The sequence below is a fragment of the Hibiscus syriacus genome, unplaced genomic scaffold, assembly GCF_006381635.1.
Source record: "Hibiscus syriacus cultivar Baekdansim isolate YM2019G1 unplaced genomic scaffold, ASM638163v2 tig00021708_pilon, whole genome shotgun sequence".
Taxonomy (NCBI): domain Eukaryota; kingdom Viridiplantae; phylum Streptophyta; class Magnoliopsida; order Malvales; family Malvaceae; genus Hibiscus; species Hibiscus syriacus.
This window is the reverse complement of record NW_024062515.1, coordinates 210544-235830: the sequence shown is the minus strand read 5'-3', so window position 1 is coordinate 235830 and position 25287 is coordinate 210544. Positions and strand designations below refer to the sequence as shown.

The 25287-nt window shown below is 35.9% G+C and overlaps 1 protein-coding gene across 2 annotated transcripts; it reads left to right on the top strand.

Annotated features, from left to right (window-relative positions):
• The first annotated feature begins 278 nt into the window (after positions 1 to 278).
• LOC120210012 (vacuolar protein sorting-associated protein 53 A-like) lies at positions 279 to 18183 on the top strand. Of its 2 annotated transcripts, none has more exons than XM_039208852.1 (25): positions 279 to 413; positions 724 to 799; positions 964 to 1058; positions 1235 to 1291; positions 1499 to 1649; positions 1852 to 1922; positions 3620 to 3744; positions 9374 to 9534; positions 9635 to 9776; positions 10166 to 10229; positions 10818 to 10985; positions 11106 to 11147; positions 11725 to 11829; positions 11924 to 11983; positions 12163 to 12240; positions 12771 to 12878; positions 12981 to 13046; positions 15989 to 16066; positions 16144 to 16277; positions 16358 to 16451; positions 16553 to 16630; positions 16905 to 16967; positions 17486 to 17554; positions 17642 to 17737; positions 17816 to 18183. In XM_039208852.1, the coding sequence occupies exons 2-25, from the start codon at positions 751 to 753 to the stop codon at positions 18122 to 18124; spliced, it is 2463 nt and encodes an 820-aa protein (XP_039064783.1). In that variant the 5' UTR covers positions 279 to 413; positions 724 to 750; the 3' UTR covers positions 18125 to 18183. The 2 variants fall into 2 exon arrangements, with proteins under 2 accessions (XP_039064783.1, XP_039064782.1); XM_039208851.1 differs by having other exon boundaries at positions 10818 to 11000; positions 17816 to 18180.
• The last annotated feature ends 7104 nt before the right edge of the window (positions 18184 to 25287 follow it).

Genomic DNA, 25287 nt, shown 5'->3' with positions numbered 1-25287 from the left:
TAGATTATCCTATTTTTTATTGGTGGTTAGAAGATTTGGGTTTGGTAATTTTATAATGTGAAAATTTATATTCAGGTATTGTAATTTGGGATTTCAATTTTAAGGTCAACCATTGATTGCAGTGATATGGGCTAGAAGCAACTGACCAACCCAAAATGAACACTCCTCTTTCCTCTCCCCACTCCCCCCTCTTAATTGTATTGGGTGCACCAATAAACTCTAAACTTAATTTATTAACAGGCCAACGCGCAACGGGAAACCCAAAAAATATTTAAAATCCAGCCCATAGTTAACCAAACGAGAAAGTCTTTCGTCAATTACTCCGGCGGATCGGCGATAAAATTTTCAGTGCTGAGAAAGAAATATTTTCTCTTTCCTTCAATTTTCTATGTTTTCTACATAATTTCATTTAGGTATTGAATTCATGACGCGATTGTTTTTTGTTGATTTTTAAGTAAGAATTAGTGATTTATAGATCATTATCAATTCAAATCTTGATCTAGAAATTTGTTTTTGATTTTCATTATAATTTATATGCTCACTTTATTTTTCCTCCATACTGTTGTGATTCTTGTAATGTTATTTTTATTCTTCAATTTTTTTGAAAAAATTGATAAAAAATAACATATAGCTCGTGCTTGCTTTTGTTGTTTTTCTTTTTCTTTCTTTCTTTGTTGGATCCATCTTTTAAGCTTGGGTTTAAACTGTTTCTATGGCTTCCAGGTCGATAGGATCGGGATTTTTGAATCAATGGACAAAATGAGTACTCTAGAGTACATCAACCAGATGTTCCCCACAGGTAAGTGATAAAAAGGATTATTGAAAATCTAAACACAGTTAAATTTCAACAGGATTTGCAATAATTAAAGCCTTAGATATGATCTCGAAGTTATGCGAGTTGTTTAATTTATTAAAATTTATCTTGTTCTGGAATTGATGCTGCATATATTGTTTATTGTTCAGAGGCTTCTTTATCTGGAGTTGAGCCGCTAATGCAAAAGATACAAAGCGAGATCCGCCGTGTTGATGCTGGAATTTTGGCTGCTGTTCGCCAGCAGGTTATAAATCTTTCTTATTCCTTTATGAAGGGTGTTTGTTTATGGGTTTTGCATCTCTCTCATGTAAAATTCAAATGTCAAGAGAATTTATCCAACATTTCAATTAGGATATATTGCAGTTTGCCATTTGAGAAAGTTGATGTATCTTAAAAGGTGACACGCTATTTTGATTACAGAGTAATTCGGGAACCAAAGCTAAGGAAGATCTTGCGGCTGCTACACATGCTGTGGAGGTTAGCTTGTTTGAATTTTATAGATGCTATGGATGAAATCTTTCATGTTATTTGCATCAATTTTTTCTACTTACAAATGATTCAATAGGGTTCCAGTTGCATTACTAAAAATAATTGTGCCTCTTCTGATCAGTAACTTGGAAAAGAACGTGAAATTTCTCCGCTCTCCCCTTGTTTCTTTTCTAACTTGTTGTTTTGACTAAACAGGAACTAACATATAAAATCCGTGAAATAAAAACAAAAGCCGAGCAAAGCGAGATTATGGTTCAAGAAATATGCCGTGATATCAAGAAGCTTGATTTTGCTAAGAAGCATATAACCACTACAATCACAGCTCTTCATCGTCTAACCATGCTAGGTCAGTCGTTTTTTGGGGTCTTCGCTATCTGTGCTTGAATGATACAAGGAACATCACCCAAGTCTTGGTATTGTAGTTAGTGATCTGTAGTAAAATATGCTTACTGAAGATTATATTGGTTGTAACCATTTGGCTGACTTCAGCTATTAGCATTTAAAACAGCATGGCTTTTGATATTAGTACCTTTTTCATGCCATGGCAGTCTCCGCTGTAGAGCAACTTCAAATTATGGCTTCAAAACGACAATATAAGGAGGCAGCTGCCCAGTTAGAGGTATGTCATTTCTGAATGTATAGTGTGTTTGCCATCTCTTCAGAAGGTAGGAGGTGTTTTGTAATTGAAATTTGAAAATACTCTACTTATTAGTGATCTACTTCAATTCGTGCCAAAACTATTTCATTTCTTTTGAGTTTTGGTTTGAGATTGATGGCTAGTAGAAATGACTGAATATTTATGGTTTTTGGTGAAAATAATTTTGCCATGCCTTGTCAAATTGCTGAATCCACCCATGGCCATATCATTGAAGGAAGATGGAACACTTCACTTTCTCGCTGGCTTATTCTTCTGCATTTTCCCTCTCTTCTGTTTTTGGTGTTTTGGAGGAGTTAAATTTATCTTAGGTTTCAGATTTTCATCAAAAGTCTAATGTGGACAATACTCCTTATGTCAAGAATTTTCTATAAGAAGGAAAACTGAAAATACAGGGCATTCTGGATGGCACTAGATAAATGTATAGAAACTAAGAAATAAAGGAAGGAATTTATGGAACAGAGAAGTTTGTTCTCTGATTTTTGTTTCCATTGAATACACAAGGTAAGGCCTATTTAAATTGGCAGATAACAACAAAAATACAATCCTAATCTAAGATACTAACTTAGAATCCTATTAGGAGTTAACTTATCAAGTTTCTATTGTAATCTAATTCTTCCCCTTACCTCATCAAGTTCCTTGTTGAGACCAAACAGAAATTTAAAAATCCTCTTTTGGGTAGTAAGCTTTTTGTATGATGCTGCATCATCAGTACATTTCCAAGCATTAGTATCAAATAAATCAATTTACTGCCAGTAGTTTGTCATTGTGTTGAAATATTGAATAGTAGTCGTGTCCTCTTGCTGTAGATATTCGAGTTGCTTCAATTTCAAATAGTTTTTTGATGTTTTCACTTCTCCACTGTCTATATTTTTTATCTGTGGGTCTTGATATGGATATTGTTGCTGATAAATAGTCATCCTCGCCTCTGTCTAGCATGACTGATTATGACCAGGGAAGGTAGTTGGCCATTTAGTTTGTGGCAGGTGATGGGGATGGGTGAGGTATCAACAATGATGTTTTGGGAGGGATTTTGTTCAGATCATGAACTGACTTCCGATGAGGAGGTTGATTGATTTATCGTTGAGTAGGTTTTGAATGAGCTTAGTCTGATACCATGTAGAAACTAGGAAACAAAGGAAGGAATTTCTGGAACATAGAGGTTTGTTCTCTGATTTTTCTTGCTGTCATATAAACAAGTTAAGGCATGTTAGGATAGGCAGATTACAATAGAAATACAATCTTACTAAGATGCTTAGAGTTCTGTTAGCAGTTAACTTATCTATTCAACATTCTATCTAATCTTCTACTTAAATCGGTTATAGAGTACAGGCCAAATAATAAATAAAACTTAATTACAGACACATTAGGACACTAATTCCAGACTCATTAGGACTTTATACGGCTATAATCTACAAAATGCGTCAATATAAGACGTCTTTGCTTAGAGATTCTTTTACCTCGATCAACATGGTTGCTCTAGTTTCATTAGTGCCCTTTCTCTAGGGTAGTTTCTTTTGTACCAAGTAATTATCATAGTAATTATTTCCTAGAAGGGGTCCTTTTTGCTTCTTTGTTTCTTTTCTTTTCTGAAGTTTGCTTTTCATCGCCCTTATGAAATCCAATTTATCTTAAGGAGTCAAATTTATCATGCATTTCAGGCTGTAAACCAGTTATGCAGTCATTTTGAAGCCTACAGGGATATTCCAAAAATCACAGAGCTGAGGGAGAAGTTTAAGAATATTAAACAAATACTAAAATCTCATGTCTTCTCTGATTTCTCAAGGTATTTGGCATATAAATTTGATGCTGTCTTTCTTTGGTATGATACTATAAGAAGCTAATTTAGAAGCTAATCATCAATATAGTTATTGAGATGTTGCAAATACTTGATGCTGATTAAGCAAGTTCAGTGAAATTAATAAAATAGAACTAAAGTGGTTATCCATTTGTAGAAATGACAAAATATTTTATTTTTTTGATAAAAATATGAGGCCTCGTTAAAAAACCCCTTCATAACCTTCAAACTACAGAAGTAGCTTAACAGACATTGGAAGGAGGAAAAGAGCGCCTCAAAATTTTATTGATATAATACTAAGTACAATACCACTACAATACAAACAATAACAGCCAGAATACACCTCAACCCAAAACTGACCAAAACATACAAACCTACACTTAAACAACCAGCATAACACCCAGAACCTAACATAATCACCCAGACCCGAGAACACAAGAATCACCCAATTGGCGGATCTCAAAATATGCCTAACGATAACATCCTATTCAACCAATAAAGCAGCAATATCTTTAACCAATGACTCGAACAACGAAGTGCAACAACCCAGAATTTTTATCCACTCCAAAGCAATAGAACAATCCGATTCTAGAATAAGGCTCCTCCTTGAATCAAAACCGGTCTTCACAAATAAAAACAGACCCCTTTTAATAGCCAATAATTCAGCAAGGATAAGAGGTCTAGGACCAACACTTTCTGAGAATGAACACAGCAGCACACTGTCACTGTCCCTGAGCAAACCACCAATACCTCCTCTTGACTACCCCTTAACCATAGCACCGTCCACATTGACTTTGAAGAAGCCTGAAGGAGGAGGAACCCAGTGCGCCAAGGAAGAACTGACCTTAGAACTCACAGCAGAATCTGCTACTTCTGGATCACCCACTAAAGATTCAAAAGAAATTACCAATTCCGGAAATCTAGCTACAAACCATGCTGCAATCCTATATCTTACAAGAAAAAATAACAGCGTTGAGTCCAACTTTCCTTTCTCAAAAATAATCTCATTCCTACACTTCCAAACCGACCACATTACTGCCCTTGGAATGAAAGTCCAAATAGTCGAGCGCGGAACTAGATCTGCCCAAACAGAGATCAAAGCAGCCAGACTCTCCGGAACAACAAATGAAACGTTCCAAAAGTGTAAAAATCTAGACCATATTCCCCAAACCACATTACAATGCACAAATAAGTGGGAAACAAACTCCAAAAACTTGCCACACAACGGTCAAAGTGGATCCGCGATCCCTGCAACTCCACACTTCAACAACTCCTCTTTAACTGTTAATCTTTGATGAACGAAATAGGAACCAACTCTACTGCAAAATAAACCTAGTGAGAGAAGCTCCCGCTTCTCTCTTGGTTCAAGGTGCTTTTTGTTTTTTTTCATCCATCATTTCATCTCATCTCAACCATCACCGCCCGCCATCTTTATACATCGCGTTCGCCGTCTACTGTACAACGTCTGCCGTCTACAGTCCAACTTCTGCCGTCCGCCGCCACATTCCGTCATCCGTTCGCCGCCATTTTTACCCAGAAAGATCGTTTCCTCACTCTGATTTCATTTTTGAGATTAGATTTACAAGAAAATAATCCATTCGGCACAGATCTAAACGCCGTCCTTCACCTACTCTCGCCTCCGGCCGTCGAAGGTTCACCGTCATATCACCGGGCTCGTCGTACAATCGCGATCTATTCCCATCTATCCTAGCGTCGCTGCCTTTCTCCGTTTTTCTGCCTTTGACCGGCTAAGATCCGACAGTCGGACTCTCTTCATCATTTCCGTCCTTCTCTTCTTCGCCGGCATCACATATTTCACGATCCCGTTTTATTTTGACGGTTTCGTTGAAGTCACAGCATATTTTCGCCGGACTAGCGGCCGGGATTTCTTGTCAGGTCACTGGGTTTTCATTATATGGAGGGTGTTGGAATCGATCCTTGTCACCAGCAAAGACCATCAGTCCATGCTCCGCCGCCATCCGCAGCATCGTCTTCTCCAATATCTCATCATTCTCATCAAGACAAGGTTCGTACTATCTTCATTTCGGGTTTGCCTGAAGATGTCAAAGAGAGAGAGCTGCAAAATTTGTTGAGATGGCTTCCTGGTTATGAAGTCTCGCAAGTGAGCTATAAGGGTGAAAAGCCTAAGGCTTTTGCTCTTTTCTCTAATGTCAAATTTGCAGTTGCTGCCAAGGTTGCCCTTCAGGAGATGGTTTTCGATATCAAGTTGAAGTCTTTTTTGCATATTGAGATGGCAAAGAAGAATCTGGTTGTTAAAAGAGGAATAGGTAGAGAATATTATCCTGTTCCTCCTGTTTTGCCATTGTCGAATTCAGCTCCAGTAGCGTTTCCAAGTTTTCATGTGCCTGATAATTCTGGGGGTTGTGTTGAAAAGTCTGCTGCAAATATTGACATCGGATTGTCTTCTTCTCTTGGAGGGAGACAAAAGGCAGGAAAGAATTCTTTAGTTCGGGTATCTCCAGCTCTTCCTATCGTTGATATTGAAGACGGAACCAAGGAGAGCGACATGAAAGGCCTCTCCTTTGAAAAGTTTCCCGAAGTTTCAAGGAGGAGAAGAAATGGGTTCCAAAATTTGTCGATGGATGGTCATCCAAGAATCGGAAATGGGGTCATAAATGGTTGTTTCACGATTTTTATTGAAAACCTTCCAGAGACAATCCATTGGAAGAGACTTGGGTCTATTTTTGGCACACATGGTCAAGTTATTGATGCCTTCATTCCTAAAAAAAAGAAACTCGAAAGGGGTTCGTTTTGGGTTTATTCGCTATGCAACAATTGAAGAAACCAGGATAGCGATATCTAAGATGAATGGTAATTATTTTTACGGTTGCAAAGTTAGTGTCTCTCTGGCTAAATATAAACCCCGACAGTCTTTCTGGAGGAAGGCCTCGACAGTTGTTCATAGTAAGTCTAGGAGAGATGTTACTCCGAGGAATAAACTCTTTAAAGTTGAGGGCGTAGTGGACGATGATAAACTACAAGTGTTGAGCAATTGTCTTGTGGGATGGTGCAAGAATTTTATTAAAATTGGTAATCTTGCTAACCAAATACAAGCAAAAGGATTAATTGGTTTCACGCTGATGAGAGCTGCTAGTAATGTAATTCTCATGGTTTTTAAAGACTCTGATTCGATGAGAAGCGTGAAGGATGATAAGTTAGAGATGCTTGCAGAATGGTTTTCCAGAGTGGAAACTTGGTCAGAGAGCCTATTGGTGGAGTGCAGGCGCGTGTGATTGGTTTGCGAAGGTATCCCTTTTCACGCTTGGAATTGGGATACTTTCATAAACATCGCAACTAAGTGGGGCAAGTTAATAGCAATTGACAACAGTTGTGAGTTTCCATCGTCCTTTGATAGGGCTAAAATTCAAATACTCACAAATGATAAAGGGAGAATTGATGAGTTGTTGGAGTTGAAGGTCGGTGATAGTTCATTCAATGTCTTGGTACATGAAGTTGATCCTTCCTTCAAACCTAATTCTTGGGTCCCTGAAGATTGCGTTATTTCATTTGATCTTATTCCTCCTATTGGATTGTGATGTTTCGGCAGCAGTATTCAGAGGTGTTTTCTAGTTTGGGGTTGTAATTGTTGGTTTTTATTTGGCTATGTTATCTTATATCTTGAGGTGTTTTTTAGAGATAGGGTTTGTCTTAGGTCGTTTTGTTTTAAGATGTAAGATTTCTAGGTTTTTGGTTTGTAATGGCATATATTCCCGTATGAGGGATCGGTGTTACCAATTGTACTTGGTTTACTATTTAATAAAATATGAGGTACTCTTTTCTCCCTTCCAATGTTCTTCAACATACTCCTAAGTATGTGGAAGAATACGAAGGGAGTTTTTTAATGAGACCTCCAACTTCTATCAAAAAAAAATCTTTGATGAACGACCTGCCAGACGAAAGTTTCCACTCGAGGCGGAGCTACACCTAACCAAACGTGTCTGACCCAAATAGGATTAGCAACCGACATCTCAAAAAATTTCCTAATACACGACTTGTCTGAAAAACAGCCCTCCCCATTCCTTGTCCAAACCCAGCAGTCCTCTGCCGAAGGTGACAATAAAGAGTTACTCAACATCGAATTAAGCACGAGCCATTGGTCCAACTCCCAACCGGCAAGGTTCCTTCTCATTTGTAAGTCCCAAAACCATCCCGATGAAGTATTTTTCCTGAAATAGCAACTCTGCCCCCTTTGTTAACCGATAGAGCGAATAACATCGGAAACTGTCTTTTAATGGAATCAAATCCAACCAAATGTCATGCCAAAACAAAACAGACTCACCATTATCGACTCTTAATTGCATATTATTTCTAAAACTTCCTCCAAAATCATCGTTTGAATAGAAATTTTTTACCACCCCTTTCCAAATCCACGAAGCACGAGAGGAAATCGAACTATCTACCATACTTGCATTCGTATCCAAATTATTAACACAACATACAACCCTTTTCCACCACGATTCTTTTTCATAGACAAATTTCCACAGCCATTTCTCGAAAAGAGCTCTATTTAATAGGTCTAGTTAGGAATTCCTAAACCCCCCCCCCCAAGTTCTTAGGCCTACACACCGAAACCCAATTTACCCAATGAATATTTCTCTTATCTGCCGACCCCCCCCAAAGAAAAGCTGCCATTATGGAGTTTAACTTATTCAAAAACACATATTGGTAATCGGAAGATAGAAAGGAAGTAGATAGGGAGAGCATACAACACTGATTTCACCAATACCACCCTTCCGGCTAAGGACAAAGACAATACCTTCTAACCAGCCAGCTTTTTATAAAATCTTTGAACAATTGACTCCCACATAGCCACCGAATTCCTCTTAGCCCCCAGAGGTAAACCAAGATACTCGGACGGAAATGAACCCACCGAGCAACCAATAACATTAGCCCAATCTTTTATAAACTCTGGATCAACGTTTATGCCCAAAATTCTGCTTTGTTAAATTTAACTGCAACCTGCCATCATTTCAAAGATTGATAACACCCTTCTTACATTCTTCAGTTCCCCTAATGAGGCATTGCAGAAAATTATGAGATCGTCCTCAAATTGCAAATGCGACAGCATAAAGGAACGCTCTTGATTACCTAACTCAAATCCTCTGAACAGCCCAACCTTCATTGCTTTAGCAAGCAACAAATTTAACAACTCGCCAACCAAATTAAAAAGCAACGGGGATAAGGAACAGCCCTGATGCAGTCCTTTAGAGATGAAATATGGAACTTATACTTTGGAAAGTCTGCAAGTTTCTCAATTAGTATTAAGCAGATGAAATAAAAAATTAAATAAGTCGAACAAAATTGGTTTTGTATGCATGGTACTATAACTTCTATAGGTATTTGTTGACTTTATTGCTGAACTTTGCTAAAAGGTAATCTTTTATTTTGTTAATCTTATCTTTTTAAATGTTGTTTTGGAAGAATATCTCATGATGTAGGGGGTGGTGCAATGGTGGTTTTTTTTGTTGGGGGAGGGTTAGAGAACCATAGACTTCCTGTACAATCAAATAAGAATGATCTTGTGTTTATGTAGTTACAGCTGTTCATTCTTTCCACTAAATTAATGTTTTAAATCTACCTTACGTTTTATTTGCAGTTTAGGAACTGGCAAAGAGTCCGAAGAGACAAATTTGCTGCAGCACTTATCTGATGCTTGTTTAGTTGTCGATGCTTTGGAACCATCTGTGAGAGAAGAGTTAGTAAATAACTTTTGCAGCAGGGAGCTTACTTCATATGAACAGATCTTTGAAGGAGCTGGTTTGTGTGGCTCCATCCACCCATCTTTTATATATTCTTTATGCATTAAGCTTTCACAAAGTTTTTGTGATTCTGAGTCTTGATTTTTCTCTCTAATTAGAACTAGCTAAACTGGATAAAACAGAACGAAGATATGCATGGATCAAGCGTCGAATGAGAACAAACGAGGAGATTTGGAAAATATTCCCTACTTCATGGCTTGTCCCTTATCGTCTCTGTATCCAGTTCTGTAAGAAGACAAGGTATGCATTATCTAGGACAGCATAAATTTCATTAATTATGTACAAAAATGTTCTTTTAGGTTGGTTCAATAACTTATATATATTCATTCTTTATTTAATTGAAGCAACATTTTCAAGCATCTGGAACTTTTTCTTCCCTTAAATAGTGGTCAAGTTAATATTCTAATTTTTCTTCTCTAGAAAAAATTCTGGAAACCTATCTTCTGAGTAAATAAATGGAAAAAAGAGTTTTTCAACTATTTTCTTTTTTTGTGTGTGAAAAGGACTTAACGAGATGATGCCAAATTATACTACTAATGAATTATTTATTGTTTGTACAAAGTGGGCAGAGAGTTGCAGGATAATATTATAAATGATTTAGACCATCTTACTTGGGATTTTACTTCCAGGAAACAATTGGAGGGGATCCTTGACAACATGAAAGAGAAGCCTGATGTTGCAACATTGTTGATGGTAAGCCATATTTTCGAGATCTTCAGAAAGAGTCTTGCAAAAATACTCTTAAACCTTCAGTTTAAGTTGAAAGTGGTATCATACTTTAGTTTGTTTGACGCTCATTGCGATTAGTTTGGGTACATTATCAAGGATCAAAGCTCGGTCACTGCATTGCTATTTAGCACTAATTATTTGTTTTATATTTTCTTTTAATAAAAATTACTTTGCCATAGAAGCCACTATAAACTTGCTCCTTGTTTTTGATTATACATTGCAATGCTGATTATAGTGCTGATTTTTCGTACAAAATTGATGACAGGGAAGAGGGCTAGAGAGAGTATTTTATTATTTTTCATTACTGGGAAAGGTCTGCAAAATTTTCCTGATACAGTTTTGCTGATTATAGTCAATCTCAGCCTAGGATAGTTTCTTCTAGGGTGGATTATATGATCATTATTACCTCTCTGGTCATTTACCTTATTTTTATGTTTTTGGAACAATCATATGATGATGTAGTTTGGTAAATTTCTATTCCATATTTCCTTACCAGTGAGTTTCCGCTTGCCAGTTTTACATATGTAGTTTCTTATGCTTTGGATTGTGCAGGCATTGCAGAGAACTATAGAATTTGAGGATGAACTGGCTGAAAAATTTGGTGGTGGTACTCAGAGTAGAGAGATTGGAAACGAAATTGAAGAGATTGGTAGGCAGAGTAATAGTCAAAGTGCGTCTGATGTTAGAAAGAAGTATGAGAAAAAACTTGCTGCACATCAAGGAAGTGAAAATGAAGTAAGCTCCACACTATGATCACTTCTCTTTGTTATAGGAAAATCTTTCTGCTAGAGAGTTACATAATTATGTTATCAATTTTCTCTTGTGACATTTTGTTTACAGGAAAAAGATGGAAACAAAGATTTGTCTGCACCTGGAGCTGGGGTAAAATTTTAAACTTCTGTAAGAGTGTTTTTACATGTAGTTCAGTCATAGAACTGGCCTGAGTCAAATGCAGAGTTTATGCACCAAAGGAAGAAACTTCATATTGGAAATTTGATGACTTCAGTAATATGTCTCACCTGAGATCTTTTGTATTTCCTTGAGAAAGTGGATGGCAATTGGTGCCTAAAGAATTTGTTTATTGGTGGTGCCTACATGTTTTTCTGTAAAACCAGTTTTATCCTGAGGCATGCACATCATCTCATTAGAATGTCTTTATGGGTCTTATTGAAATACCGGAGTCATTTGTCACTGTCTATTTTAAAGTAGTCCAATGTAATTGCCTTCTCATGGTTGTTTTGTTGTATTGTAGTTTGAATGTGCTATAACTAAGAAGTTTTCTAATTTCACGCATTGATTTAAATTCTCAGAAAGAGTATTTGCCTATGATTTTTCTAATTTAGCATGTTGGAAAACATATTTTCCATTTTATTTTTGCGTTACACCATAGTTTTTGTCTTACAGCTTTCATCCTATAATTTTGCTAATGAAATGGTTTTTAACTCAAATTTCCTGGCAGTTCAACTTCCATGGGATTATTTCATCTTGCTTTGAGCCTCACTTGACTGTATATATAGAATTAGAGGAAAAGACACTGATGGAGAACCTTGAGAAACTTGTTCAGGTAGTTTGGGCATAATATCGATCCTTCTTCACTTAATACTCTCTGTTGGTCTTTTTGGTGCTTATATTTCATTCAATCGTTGATGTTATGACAGGAAGAAACATGGGATGTTGAGGAAGGAAGTCAAAATAATGTACTTTCCAGTAGTATGCAGGTAAGAAACAATATATTCCAACTTATCTGCATATTGATCCATCTTTTCCAAGTAAAACAATGCCAAGTATTTTTCTTCTTACAAATCAAGTCTTTGCTAGTTTTATACAGTGGGTACACTGTTTTTTTTATAGAAACTACGTGCTTATATGAAAGTTGATAATGTATTTCTTTTGCTAGTTGTTTCTTATAATCAAGAGGAGCCTAAAGCGATGCAGTGCTCTGACAAAGAGCCAGACTTTATATAATTTATTCAAGGTATTTTCTTGAAATTCAGTTTTTTCTTGCATCGCAGTAACATTTATTCGATTTTAGCATGAAACTAATATATTCAATAATAATCAAAGCTTGGGACGGTTCATAAATTCAAATGGATGGGACATGTGGATTCCTTGATCTTTGGCTTACATTTTGCTGGATATGACAATAAAACCCTCACTTATCAAGAAGGCCAACTGGCCAACCAGATCATTCTTAGTACTGAACCAACCATAACTATCTATTACTATCGATACAAGTTTAATCACCATTCACAAGTATGCCTTCTACAGTTCATGGATGGGTCCTACACATTTGAATGGTGATTATTAGTGTATTGGAAAGTAGTGGAAGAAGTCGCCATAGATGCAAGATCCTTACATGCGTGATTTCTATTGTAGAAGAAATTTCTGTAGGTGATTTATCAGTTAGATTAAACTCTTACCTGTCAAGAACTATATACAAATGAATCTTTAGAATCCAATGAGGTGGTTGATTAATGCAATCTTAACTTATCTTTCCATCCTTAGGTGTTTCAAAGAGTTCTCAAAGCCTATGCTACAAAGCTTTTTGCAAGACTGCCTAAGGGTGGTACAGGGATTGTTGCTGCAGCCACTGGTATGGATGGGCAGATAAAGGTATAGTCTCATTGTGCCAACCTTTGATATGTTTGTTGAAATCACCTGTTCTCTATACCAAATGCTAATGTTTATTTTGCATTTATGGGCAACATTTGACAGACATCTGATAGGGACGAAAGGGTGATATGCTATATTGTAAATTCAGCTGAATATTGCCATAAAACGGTCAGTTTCTCTAATTATGGCTTCCCTGGTTACAAAAATTGAAATGTACTACTACCATGTTACTCGTCGTCCATGTTTCTATTTCCATTGTAGATTGTAGACTGTAGACGGTAAATAGACTTGGGTTTACTGTTAATAACTAAGTAGTTTAGATATCCTATAACTCTCATCTCTTAATAGGATAGAATTCTATCTATAGTAATTTTACTATTTAGGCTTGCCTATGGGGTCTAAGAGAAACTCTATTGCAATGTGGGAGCCAATCGTGCAGAATTTCTATAATAGGTTGTCTGGTTGGAAGGCAAATTCTCTAGCATTAGCAGGGAGGGTGGTGTTGATCAAATCTGTTTTGTGCTCTCTCCCCACTTATTTCCTTTCTTTATTTCGAATTCCAGCTTCGGTGCTGCAGAAATTAAATTCTATAATGGCTGCCTTTTTATGGGGGGGGTCGATTGATAAAAAAAACATACATTGGGTGAACTGGGGATTGGTCAGCAAACCGAGAAGGTTGGGGGGTCTTGGGATCCCGAACTTAGCTATATTGAACAGAGCATTGTTGGGTAAATGGGTATGGAAGTTTGCCTCTGAAAAGGATTCTTGGTGGAAGAGAGTTGTTTGCTGTGTGAATAATTTGGACCTGAACTCCAAAATGGTAGAGAATTCTTTGACTGCTCGTGCATCTTGGATTTGGAGAGGAGTGATTGATTAATAACTTCTTTTCCAATGATGAGTTTGGTGACTGCATTAGGAGTAATTTGCGGTGGAAAACTGGAAATGGCCGTTCTGTGGTATTTTGGAATGATGTTTGGTTGGGAGAAGTCCCACTTAAAGTTCTGTTCCCTAGACTATATGCTCTTTCAACGAATAAAGAGGGGAAAGTAGTGGAGTTTAGGGAGGAACAAGTTGCAGGATGGGTGTGGGATATTCAATTCAGAAGGAATCTGGCGGATTGGGAGATTGACCAATGGTTGCATCTGATTTCTATGCTGAATAACACCTCTTTGTCTCATGATGAGGAAGATTGCTGGATTTGGTTAGGGAATGGAGAGGGTTGTTTCTCTACGAATTCTTGTATAAAAATTTTCCATGGCTCGGAAGGTACTGAGGGGAATCAAGATGTTTGGGACAGGAAAATTTGGGTAGGGATAGCCCCTCCTCGTGTTGAAACCTTCTTATGGCAAGTAGTTCATCTGAGAGTGGCGGTTAAGGAGGAACTGTTTAAGCGTGGTGTGGCTGGAATTGAAGATTCCTTATGTCTGTTGTGTGGCAGATTTGGGGAAACTGTTTCTCATCTTTTTCTGCATTGTGAGGTTGCTTGGGGATTGTGGGCCAGACTTTTGAATATGTGGGATGTTGCTTGGGTGATTCCTAATAATCCCTTAGATTGTATCACTCAATGGGATGAGCTCCTTCCGAACTCTAGTATTTGGAAATTCATTCCAAGGGCGGTCTTGTGGACGGTGTGGAAAATCAGGAACGAGGATATTTTTAAGAATGGGAAGCTAGATGTGGTGTTGTTGTTCTTTATTGCTCGTTTCAGAATAGTTTCTTGGTTTGCTGCTAATTTTGATATGCTGATTCCTTTCGACTCGCTTGTGGGTGATTTAACACTTGCTGATTTAATGGTTAGTCACAAAGCAAGATCCAAACCGTCTTGCTGGGTTCCTCCTCCAGTTGGTTTTATTAAGATTAATGTTGATGGAGCGATGGTGAAGGGGTGGAACAAAGGAGGTATAGGAGGTCTGATTAGGGACAGCAGTGGTAGGTTGATTCATTGGTTTTCTAAAAAGGTTGGTGGTGGTCCTCCGATTATGGCAGAACTTTTGGCGATTAAGAGAGGGTTGTGTTTGCTTATTGATTCAGGTGAGGTTCTTAATCAGAGGATTATTTTAGAATCGGACTCTACTAACGCGCTGAAGTGGATTAAAAATCCGGAATTAAGCACCCCTTTATTCCAATCATTGGTGAAGGAGATCGTCTCTATTATGGAAGGGAAGGATATTATGTTAAGGCTAATCTTGAGGGCTGCCAATTGGGAAGCGGACAGTTTAGCTAAAGATGGTATTGGTTGATTAGCTGCCTTTGTATTTGAGGAGTTGGAGTGTATGTTTCATTTTGTTTCTGCAGGTTTTTGTTCTCAGTATTATGTAATTTGTGTCTACGTTTTCCAGCTGATAGTGGTTTTTAAGTCTTATGCTTTCTGGGAAGGTTTATTTTGTTGTAAGAGTGGGTAATGTACTTTTCTTCTGTTTAATACAATTATAGGCGCTCTTTTCCTCCTTTCATTATCCTTCAGGTTACTTTCATAACATGGAGGGTAAAAAGGAGGTTTTTTATGAGGCCTCATCTTCTATCAAAAAAAATAGTAATTTTACTTGTACTGTATGTCTGGAACTCTATGTATTTAGTCTATTTAAAGGAGACTTGCAACTCTATTCGAATTAAGAAATTTACCAGAGAATCATCTTGATCTGTGTCACAAATTCTCGGTTTCTACAGGCATGCCATACCCATCATTCACGTTAAGCAATTACTGGTACAATAGGAAGTAAAGGGTATTGGCTTTCTTTGTGATATGTTATGGGTGAACTAGATCTGGAACTTTGATGTCTGTTTTGCTTAGTATAAGCATGATAAAACTGCACCATAGCTAATGCGTGTGTGAAGAAGACCACAGTGGTTATGCATCAGTTTTTAATTTTGACGTGGTTCCATTTTTCTTCGCCTATTTAATAGGATCATAATCTATCAGTTACTTTTCTTTTCCTAAACTAACAATTTTTTGTATTTCTAGCAGACGGTTATTTTTTTCTTTTGGCCAATGACAGGCAGTTGTTGACTGAGCTGTTATTCTTATATACTACAAACTTAAATTCATGCTTACATTTATAATCATAACTGATTTCAGAGTTTTAGTAATCCAAGTTTTATTTTTATAACAGTCCGGTGAACTGGCTGAAAGTGTAGCCAAAATCATTGATACTCAATATGCAGACCAGGTGGATATGTCTGAAGTACAGGTACTGCTTGCTTCATAATTAATTCATTTTTCAGCAATTATTTTTGTTGAATTCTACAAGGTCTTGCAATTTTACAGGATGAATTTTCAGCAGTTATAACCAAATCTTTAGTAACCTTGGTGCATGGCCTGGAAACTAAATTTGATGCTGAAATGGCTGCTATGACCCGGGTTCCATGGGGTACCCTTGAAAGTGTTGGGGACCAATCAGGGTAAGATGCATTCCTTTTATGATTTAATTTCACCAAGGCTAGTGTCAAGGTTTAAACGCTATATCATTGTCTTGTTGCAGATATGTCAATGGCATAAATATGATCCTTAGCAGCAGTATTCCTGCACTTGGGAGCCTTCTTTCGCCTATTTACTTCCAGTTCTTCTTGGACAAGGTAAATACAAGAAAAATGGGCCCTCTTAACATGGTTAACTCTTACTATTTACTTTTGTAGATAGCTATTCGGTGCAACTTGCTTATTGTTTGTTCTTGCAGCTTGCATCATCACTTGGCCCCCGGTTCTACCTGAACATTTTCAAATGCAAGCAGATATCAGAAACAGGAGCCCAACAAGTACTTTTTAGTTTTCACATTTTGTTCCTCAGTTTCTGCTAGTATTCTATTCCTGTGTTTAAGTATAACTAATATCGGCATTGTCTCTAGTAACTCTACATGTATCAACTTTTGGTGAATATCATCATTTGAGATGTTAACTCATTTGCAATTACTTGTAACGATCATGTATCAACTTTTGAAAGTGATTGAATGCAATTACTAACAATAGAGTTCGGAATAATTGATCCTGGAACATATTAATGTATAAATTAATGGTACAATTGTATTGCAGATGCTGTTGGATACTCAAGCTGTAAAGACAATTCTTTTGGAAATTCCCTCCCTTGGTCGACAGGTGAGTTATACAGTCTGTTGACGGTTCATCAATTTAGGAAATTTTCAGATTTTTAGGTGAAGGTTTAAGGATATCATTTTCTGATTTCTTGCTCCTAATTGTAGTAATTTTCAGATTCGATGCTATCCGTTAAATAAATTGTGGCATTTTACCTTAAAAATGTCACATTTGATGCTGCAGTTGGCTCTTAATATTACTGACATAAGTCATGGTTTTGCATCTCTGTTTTCAATGAAGCTTCATCACTCTTTAGTTGTGGAGTGGTGCAGTTTTCATGATATCATACTTGTTACAGCTAAGTTATTGAATGGTTTGCATTCCTTTATTTCATCTCTACATTTGTTTTGCAATTTTGATCATGAAGTTACCTTGTCTGTAAATTAATGTTTTGTATGCTTTCGTTTCCATCTGCATGAATCATGATGGCTTCATTCATCCCCTTTTATCATTTTTATAACCATTCATTCTCCTATTTTGCAAAAACGAAAGAACTGATAAACTTTAACTTCTATTGGAAGACATCTGGTGCTGCTGGCTATTCAAAATTTGTAAGTCGAGAGATGAGCAAAGCCGAAGCACTTTTGAAGGTTTGTGATAAAAATTCAGGCTAGCTTTCATTGTAGCAGGTTATGGCCATCTATCATGATACGAGTTTGTTCCTTGTCATTACACAGGTTATACTATCTCCTGTTGATTCAGTTGCGGATACATACCGGGCGTTGCTCCCAGAGGGAACACCAATGGAGTTTCAGCGTATTCTAGAGCTTAAGGTAAAATTGATCATAGGTCCACAACTCCATTAAATGATTTCATATCTTTGAAAATAAGAATTTGAAAATTGTGTTCAGGGTCTCAAGAAATCGGACCAACAAAGTATCTTAGATGACTTCAACAAAGGGTCTCCGGCAATCTCACAACCTTCTGGTGCAGCAGCAGCAGGTAGCCAGACGATGCCACAAGCCCCGTCTGCGACTGCAGTTCCAGCCATGTTGAATCCTGCTGCAGCTGGATTTATAGCTTCTCGGGAAGATGTGCTAACTAGAGCAGCTGCACTTGGACGTGGTGCTGCGACTACAGGGTTCAAGAGGTTCCTTGCTTTAACCGAAGCCGCCAAGGACCGTAAAGATGGCCCTTTCAGAAAGCTCTTCAATGCATGATTATTGCCCACATGTTTATTGCAGCATTTTCAACAATGGTTGGACAAAGGGATAATATGATTCTCTTAGGCTGCGGGCTACCATAACTGATGTATGCTTTGAGACAATTATCGTTGATTCCACAGTTTATTTGGTATGTAAATGAGTGGATCAAATATGATTTGGAATGTTCTATTTTAATTTTGTTCAATTTTGAAATTCTTATATAAGTTAATAAAAATAATTATAATGGATTCATAAATTACACGGACTATGGTCATAACTTCTTAAAATTTCAAGGGCTTCCAATATAGTATTTAGTGTAAATTATGAATTTAGTCGTTCATTTATTTTTATGGTTCTACGGTCATCTAAATGTTTTTTTTAAAATTATACATAACATTTTGTTGTCATTCGTAATTGAAAAAATAATTATAATGTTTATGTGTCACTATAAAATAATGTCATTCTGTCATTCTAATAGTTATAGATTATAAGTTTAATTAAATGTAATGTTAGGTATTATTTTAAAAAAGAAATTAAATAATTAAAATAGAATCAAGAAAATAAATGTAGTTTATCAATATTCAGTCTTTTGGGTTGCTAGTTGGAATGATAAGATTCAGTAAAAAGCATCCAAGAAAGAGGAAATTGGAACAAAGCCACCCTACATCCCTAGGGCTGATCATGGACGATTAACTGTACAGTTTAGTCTAAATGGTAGGTTAATCGTTATAACTGTTGAGTTAATTGATCGATGGAATTGGACAAGAGGGGGTGAATTGATAATTAAAATTTTGGTGGAAGCTTTTGCAGAAAATTGAAAGAAGTTGTATAGCGATTTAGAGTGGTTCGACTTTCTCAACCAAAGTCTACGTACCTTAGCTATCCACACTAAGGATTTTTTAACAAATTCACTAATTTGTTCTTTCTTTTGAGGACAAAGAGTAACCTTACAACTCCCTCAAAAATTATACCCCAATTCTTGAGCACACTCTTTTTCAAAGAGAAATACACAAATTCGCAAACTTACAAGGAAAACCTCACAAGGCAATATGTATGCACAATTCTAGAACAAGATAAGAACACTCAAAGATAATTACAACTGAGCACAAATTGTGTTCTTGAAAGAAAAAATGAATATTGAAGGAAATTTGGCTTGATTTGCACAAATTTGATGTTTGATGCTTTCTCTCTTGTTTCTCAATGATTTCTTCTTTCTTGTTGTTGATCAATGGCTTCAGAACTTGTTTAAATACTCCTTCAAATGATTCTGAACGTTGGGGATGCTTAGTAGAGTCAATAGAGTCGTTTAAGTGTGAAAACAATTAATTAAAGCAGTTGGGAGCGTTAGTGCATCGATGCATACCCATGGTGCATCGGTGCATCAAGTGTAAAATTCAAATATTTTGACCGTTAGACCCTTAGTGCATCGGTGCACTAAGAGTGCAACGATGCATAAAATGCATTCGATGTTTCAAAATAGCCAGAGTGCATCGATGCATGGTAGGTGTATCGATGCATAAAATGCATTCGATGTTCAATTTATTCCATGGTGAATCGATGCATGGATTGGTGCATCACTTTGAAAAATTGATTTTAGGCTTGATTTTGGTTCAAAATACTTTGTGAAAATTGTTTCAAAAATATATTAAGTATAAAACACAATTTTACACATTTAGTAAGGTTTGAAATTGATCTTGAAAGACTTTGAGTAATAATTTGATATTCGATTAATTGAATCGAATATACTTATAAAAACCTTTGTAAAATCTTAAAATTCATTTAAACTTAATTTGTAATATCGAAACTGTAACACCCCCAACCCGTACCCGACCCGGATACGAGTCCGAGGTGTCACATTGACTTTTCAAACTTTGACTCTTGACAAAATTCAAAGAAAATTTAAAACTTTCCTTAGAGTAAAAGCATTTTAGTTGCATAATTTGACCACAATAACCAAAATCGATCATAGCATATTTAACTCAATCAATTAGTACATGCCAACTATATTCAAAATAACAAAAATCATTTAACTCATCTATTTTCTGATCTGAAACCTTGTAAGGGAGATGTTGACTTGTATTGCTCCTCACAGCTTCCATATTCACTTTCTGTAACCTGCGTGTGAAACACTCACACGCTAAGTCGATGACTTAGTGAGGCATAAAGAAAACACATCTAATGGAATTCATACCCACTAATCATGCATGACTGTTTTATGCTATCAAATTATACAACTCATTTACATATACATCAACATATATTCATGTATATTATGTAACAGATACCATAACCCCTATCACACATATATCATATCATGCACACATCATATCACACATCATATACATATATCACATACATTGTTCTCATATCACCAACCTGTTTATCCTTACTAATTCCCTTGTCATTACTTCAATTCCGTCATATGAGCATATAATGAATATAAACATATTATATATATTTTAATAAACCACAATACATTACCAATTTCTATAATCATATAATATATAAACACATAGCATCTCATATCACCATGACATATATGCACTTCTACCATGTCACGAGAAATACACATATCATTATATCAAATTATGTTCTCTTTTCAAAGCCCATGTACACATGTGAGAACTATAGATATGTGAGTCTATAGAGGTTGTGCACTATACTGTCACCACAGCTCGTATAATTGCACCGAAGTGCCACGTAGAATTGCACCGGAGTGCCGCGTAGAATTGCACCGTAGTTCCATATAATAATGTCCATAAGGACCACATATCATTCCTTAAGAATCATATACATATACTAGGGATCAAGTATGTGTCTCACCAGACTTCACACATGTTCCAAAGAATACATATATGTCCCGAAGGACCACATATCATTCCTTAAGAATCATATACATATGCCAAGGATCAAGTATGTGTCTCACCAGACTTCACACATATTCCAAAGAATACATATATGTCTCGAAGGACCGCGTAGACCCTCAACTCTTGGCATGCCAACTATACCCCTAGCTCTCAAGACACATAACATGGGCATTTTCTTTTATACTTATCATTTCATATAACACATAGTTCAATTACTCATAGAACATTTTCATATGATTCACATTTACATATCACATAGCTTATATACTTTCTCACGTAGTTACATAGATCCATGTCATATAACATATATCCCAAAGTGCATATAATCACATATATCATATCATATATCTTAGATCATTTCTCAGATATTCATATAAACATACATATCATATCTTGTTAACATATGATCATATATGCTTCATATAACACATAGAAACACCTAGAACACTTTCTCATAGCTTATATTAATTTTCAGAGTCCTTTCATATTACCTTATGACATATATCATATAGATATATAATAACTGATATCATATTATCTACCTTATGCTCCATTTCTTTGTATTCCCTTAGATTATAAATTATGTCATATTTCTAAACATATATCATTTAATAGTATTTTTATTTAGGTACTAATTTAATCTCTTTACTTAATTCAATTTCATATATTCATTATAATCTTTTCATATAGCTCCATTATAATTCTCATAATAAATCATACCACTATGTACTTGTCCAACTCATGTTTCCATTATTCATATACTGTTACCCATGTTTACCTAGTTCATATCACTTCTCATAAACTCACTTTCATCATATTTTCCTATTATTACATATTTTATCTCATAACCATGTATTCACATAGTCTTATATTTCATTATCATATTACTTATATTTGTTCTCTTATGACTCTTAATAAACATCTATTTCTATTTCCCTACATCTCTCGACTTATCTTCTATATTCCTATAATTTCATAACTTATTTTATATTCTCTTAATAACACTTAATCGTGTTTTACATAACCACATGGCATACAAAACATATCAATTCATATAATCAAACATACATACACTCATATTCAACTCATGCCTTTAATCATGAATTCATATGTAACACTTCAGGAAATAGACTCATCGCAAGTCTTATTCTCATCACACCATATACTATTGAATATGCACTCACCTGGTCTCACTAGTCAATCTCGATCTCTAATCTTTCCCCTGATCGATCTTACTTGCCAAATGTTCCAGAATTGCCTTATGCTCAGAATCTACATAAATGTACATTTTAAGGCAATTATTAGATACCTACACCTTGTAGTTGGATACTATCAACTTAAACAAACATATTAAACCCATATTTTCAATTTTCCTTTAGGGGGTATCGATTCCCTACTGGGGGTATCGATACCCTCATGACATTCTGGAATTCTGTCGTTTGAGAGGGTATCGATACCCCTTTGAATGGGTACCGATTCCCCCTAACCCAGAAATCATTTTTCAGCACGAAAATTACTTCATTTCCTCTCAAACACTTCATATATCATCCCCTTTCTTATTCTTAACTTACATATACATGCTTAAACTCATTACTACTCATTCAATACATCTTTAACTTCAAAATCTAATTCTCTACATAGAATTCAAGAATCACACTAATTTTTCTTCTTGTTCTAAATTCAATTCCATCACTTCATATCTCTTAATTCAACCATTGACAAGTCAAATTTATCTTCCAATTTGAGTAAAGAACTCTATTCCCGAATTTCATTCAAAAACTCTTAATCTTTAATCCCTCCTAATTCCATCATCCTTTGTTTTTAAGATGATTTAAGCTTTCCTTAAGCTTAATTATCATCCAATAATCATAACCAAACCTTTAGTTGAACAAATAATCAACTAATGAAGAAACTTACCTTTGCTTATGGCTTCACGGTGGAAAAGAAGAGAATGAAGAAGAGAAGTCTGGAACTCTCTCATATTTCCCACGTTTATAATACTCAAAAATGAAGATAAAAATCTTTCCCATGAAAAGACCATTTTACCCCTTTAGTTCATCCATCTTTGCTATTTAATCCAATATTAAAATTCTTTACTTAAATCCCAAGACTTTTAAATTTCATTTCTAAATTGAACACAAAACTTTCAAAATTTACAATTTAGTCACTGACCCTGATTTAGGATGTTACAGAAACATCAAAAATGTTTTCAACAATCTCCCACTTTTTGATATAACAAAACATTTGTGTAATTTTAAGATTTTCTTTGAAAATCAAGTTTTGAAATCAAGTTTCAAAATTACTCCCCCTTACTCTAACACTTCTCTCCTTTTACATTTCTCCCCTTTTACACTTCTCCCCCTTTTTGTTAAATCAAAAAAACTCTAAAACGTTTTAAACAATTAGGTTTTTGAAAAACATAGTCAATTGATTATAAATATAGATATAGCTTAAGCTGCTAAGATCATAATCAAAAGAGAGATTAGCCATTACTTCCATAATCAATATTCATAAACAAATGTGAAATGACATTATTGGTCATATATGTCTAATGATGCAAAAATAAGAAAATTCAACCAAACCAAATATATATATATATATTAACTTCAAAATCCATAAAAACATCAAATAAGTTTAATCATCTGACAACCAACAAATTGAAACATCCAAAGCAATCCAGAAACATCAAAATCAATCCAAGTTTGAAATCCAAGAAAGCGTAACAAGGAAAAATCTACTCCATCGGAGGATCGGGGGGAGGAGGATAATGAGCTCGAACTTCAAGAGTGAGAGTGTCCATTCGTTCACGCCGCTGAAACTCAGTAATCTGAGACTCCATGGAGGCAAACCTCATATCACACGACTCTAAGAAAGATCGAAAATATGGTGGCGTTTGATCTTCTTGCCGTGCTGGTTCCGGTGCAGGCTCATCGTCTGGTACGTGATCGTCAATATCTTGCATAACTGTTGAAGCTCGGGATCATCGTCAGTAGCCGGTGCCAGAGGAGGAGGAGCACGAGAAGATCTAGGAGTAGCTCGTGAAGAACTAGCTCCCGGAGTTCGCTTACCGGGTTGAAAGACCCAAAGACCGACTTCCTCGTCTTGTTTCCAATCCGCTTTCTTTAACGAGGTGAGATTGATTTGGTTTTGGAGAGGAATAGGATTGTCGAGAGAGACGTTTAGACCGAGTTTGATAAAAAGGTTACTAAGAAGACATCCGTAAATCAATGTTTCGACATGTTTTGAAGGAACAATGTTTATAAAGTCCATTAGTTGACTAAATATAATGTGGGGCAGAATTAATTTGATCTTATTCTTGATGCAGTGCATCCACCATAAATCCCTAGTACGAAGAGTGGAGTACCTATCTTCGGATGGTCTAAACCACCAAGAGGTCATCAAATGAAGAAAGCGATCGTGATGAGATCGTAGAGTACTAACACTAGAGTTTGGAACACAGGGATATTCCACAGTTTCATTCTCATTATATAACCCATCATCATCCAGCCCAAAACGGAAAGCTATAGTCTCGGGGTCAATATTAATATATTGGCCTAAAAGATAGAATCTAATTGTTATAGTCCCACATTGAGTTTCGTTTTGAATGCATACCGCATTGGAGTAGAAAATGCGGACTAACTGTTGATAGACGATAGGTTTGAGCTGAAACATTTTATCAAACTTCCAAGTTTTAAGAATCGGAAGGTATTCGAAGTCAATATCTATCATGGCTTGAAGAGAAGGAATATGCTCTTCCCGAATTCTATAAGATTGGAAAGAATTTATGTACCTAGAGTACAATTCGTCTCTACGACGTTCATGCATATTAAAGCATGATCCTATTAGACTATTAGGTGGAGGAGGAACGGGATTTGGAGGTTGGGTTGAACGACTCGACGAAGTCCTAAGGTGTTTGGGTTTGGACATGGTTAACGAATCGGAATTAAGAAAGAAACCTGCAATTTGAAACACATGTATGCACAATAATCAATCCCAAAACTCAATTGAGTCATCAATAATTCAAGGTTCTCTAAACCGAATCCTAATGGGTAAGGTTTTGAAAACTATTTGAAAATAATTTTTGAAAAATCATAATATGTATAATTTTCATGAAATTAACATAATTAAATCAAAAACATCAAATTTAAAAATTAAATTTAGATTTTAGATTTTTTTTAATTTCGAAAATTCAAAAATTTATTGAAAATTTGTGAGTTTTTGATGAAATTTGTTGTAAAATCTAGTTTCTAATCATCAAACAATCAATGCCCGATATAATGTTCATCCTAGAACTAATTAAAACTAGTCCTA

What these genes read in the sequence shown, in the direction of transcription:
- LOC120210012 (XM_039208851.1), top strand. Translation starts at nt 751, where the DNA reads ATGGACAAAATGAGTACTCTAGAGTACATCAACCAGATGTTCCCCACA. An exon ending in AGGCAGCTGCCCAGTTAGAG is followed by an intron (nt 1,923 to 3,619) that starts GTATGTCATTTC and finishes CATGCATTTCAG; the next exon opens with GCTGTAAACCAGTTATGCAG. An exon ending in TGGATATGTCTGAAGTACAG is followed by an intron (nt 16,067 to 16,143) that starts GTACTGCTTGCT and finishes GCAATTTTACAG; the next exon opens with GATGAATTTTCAGCAGTTAT.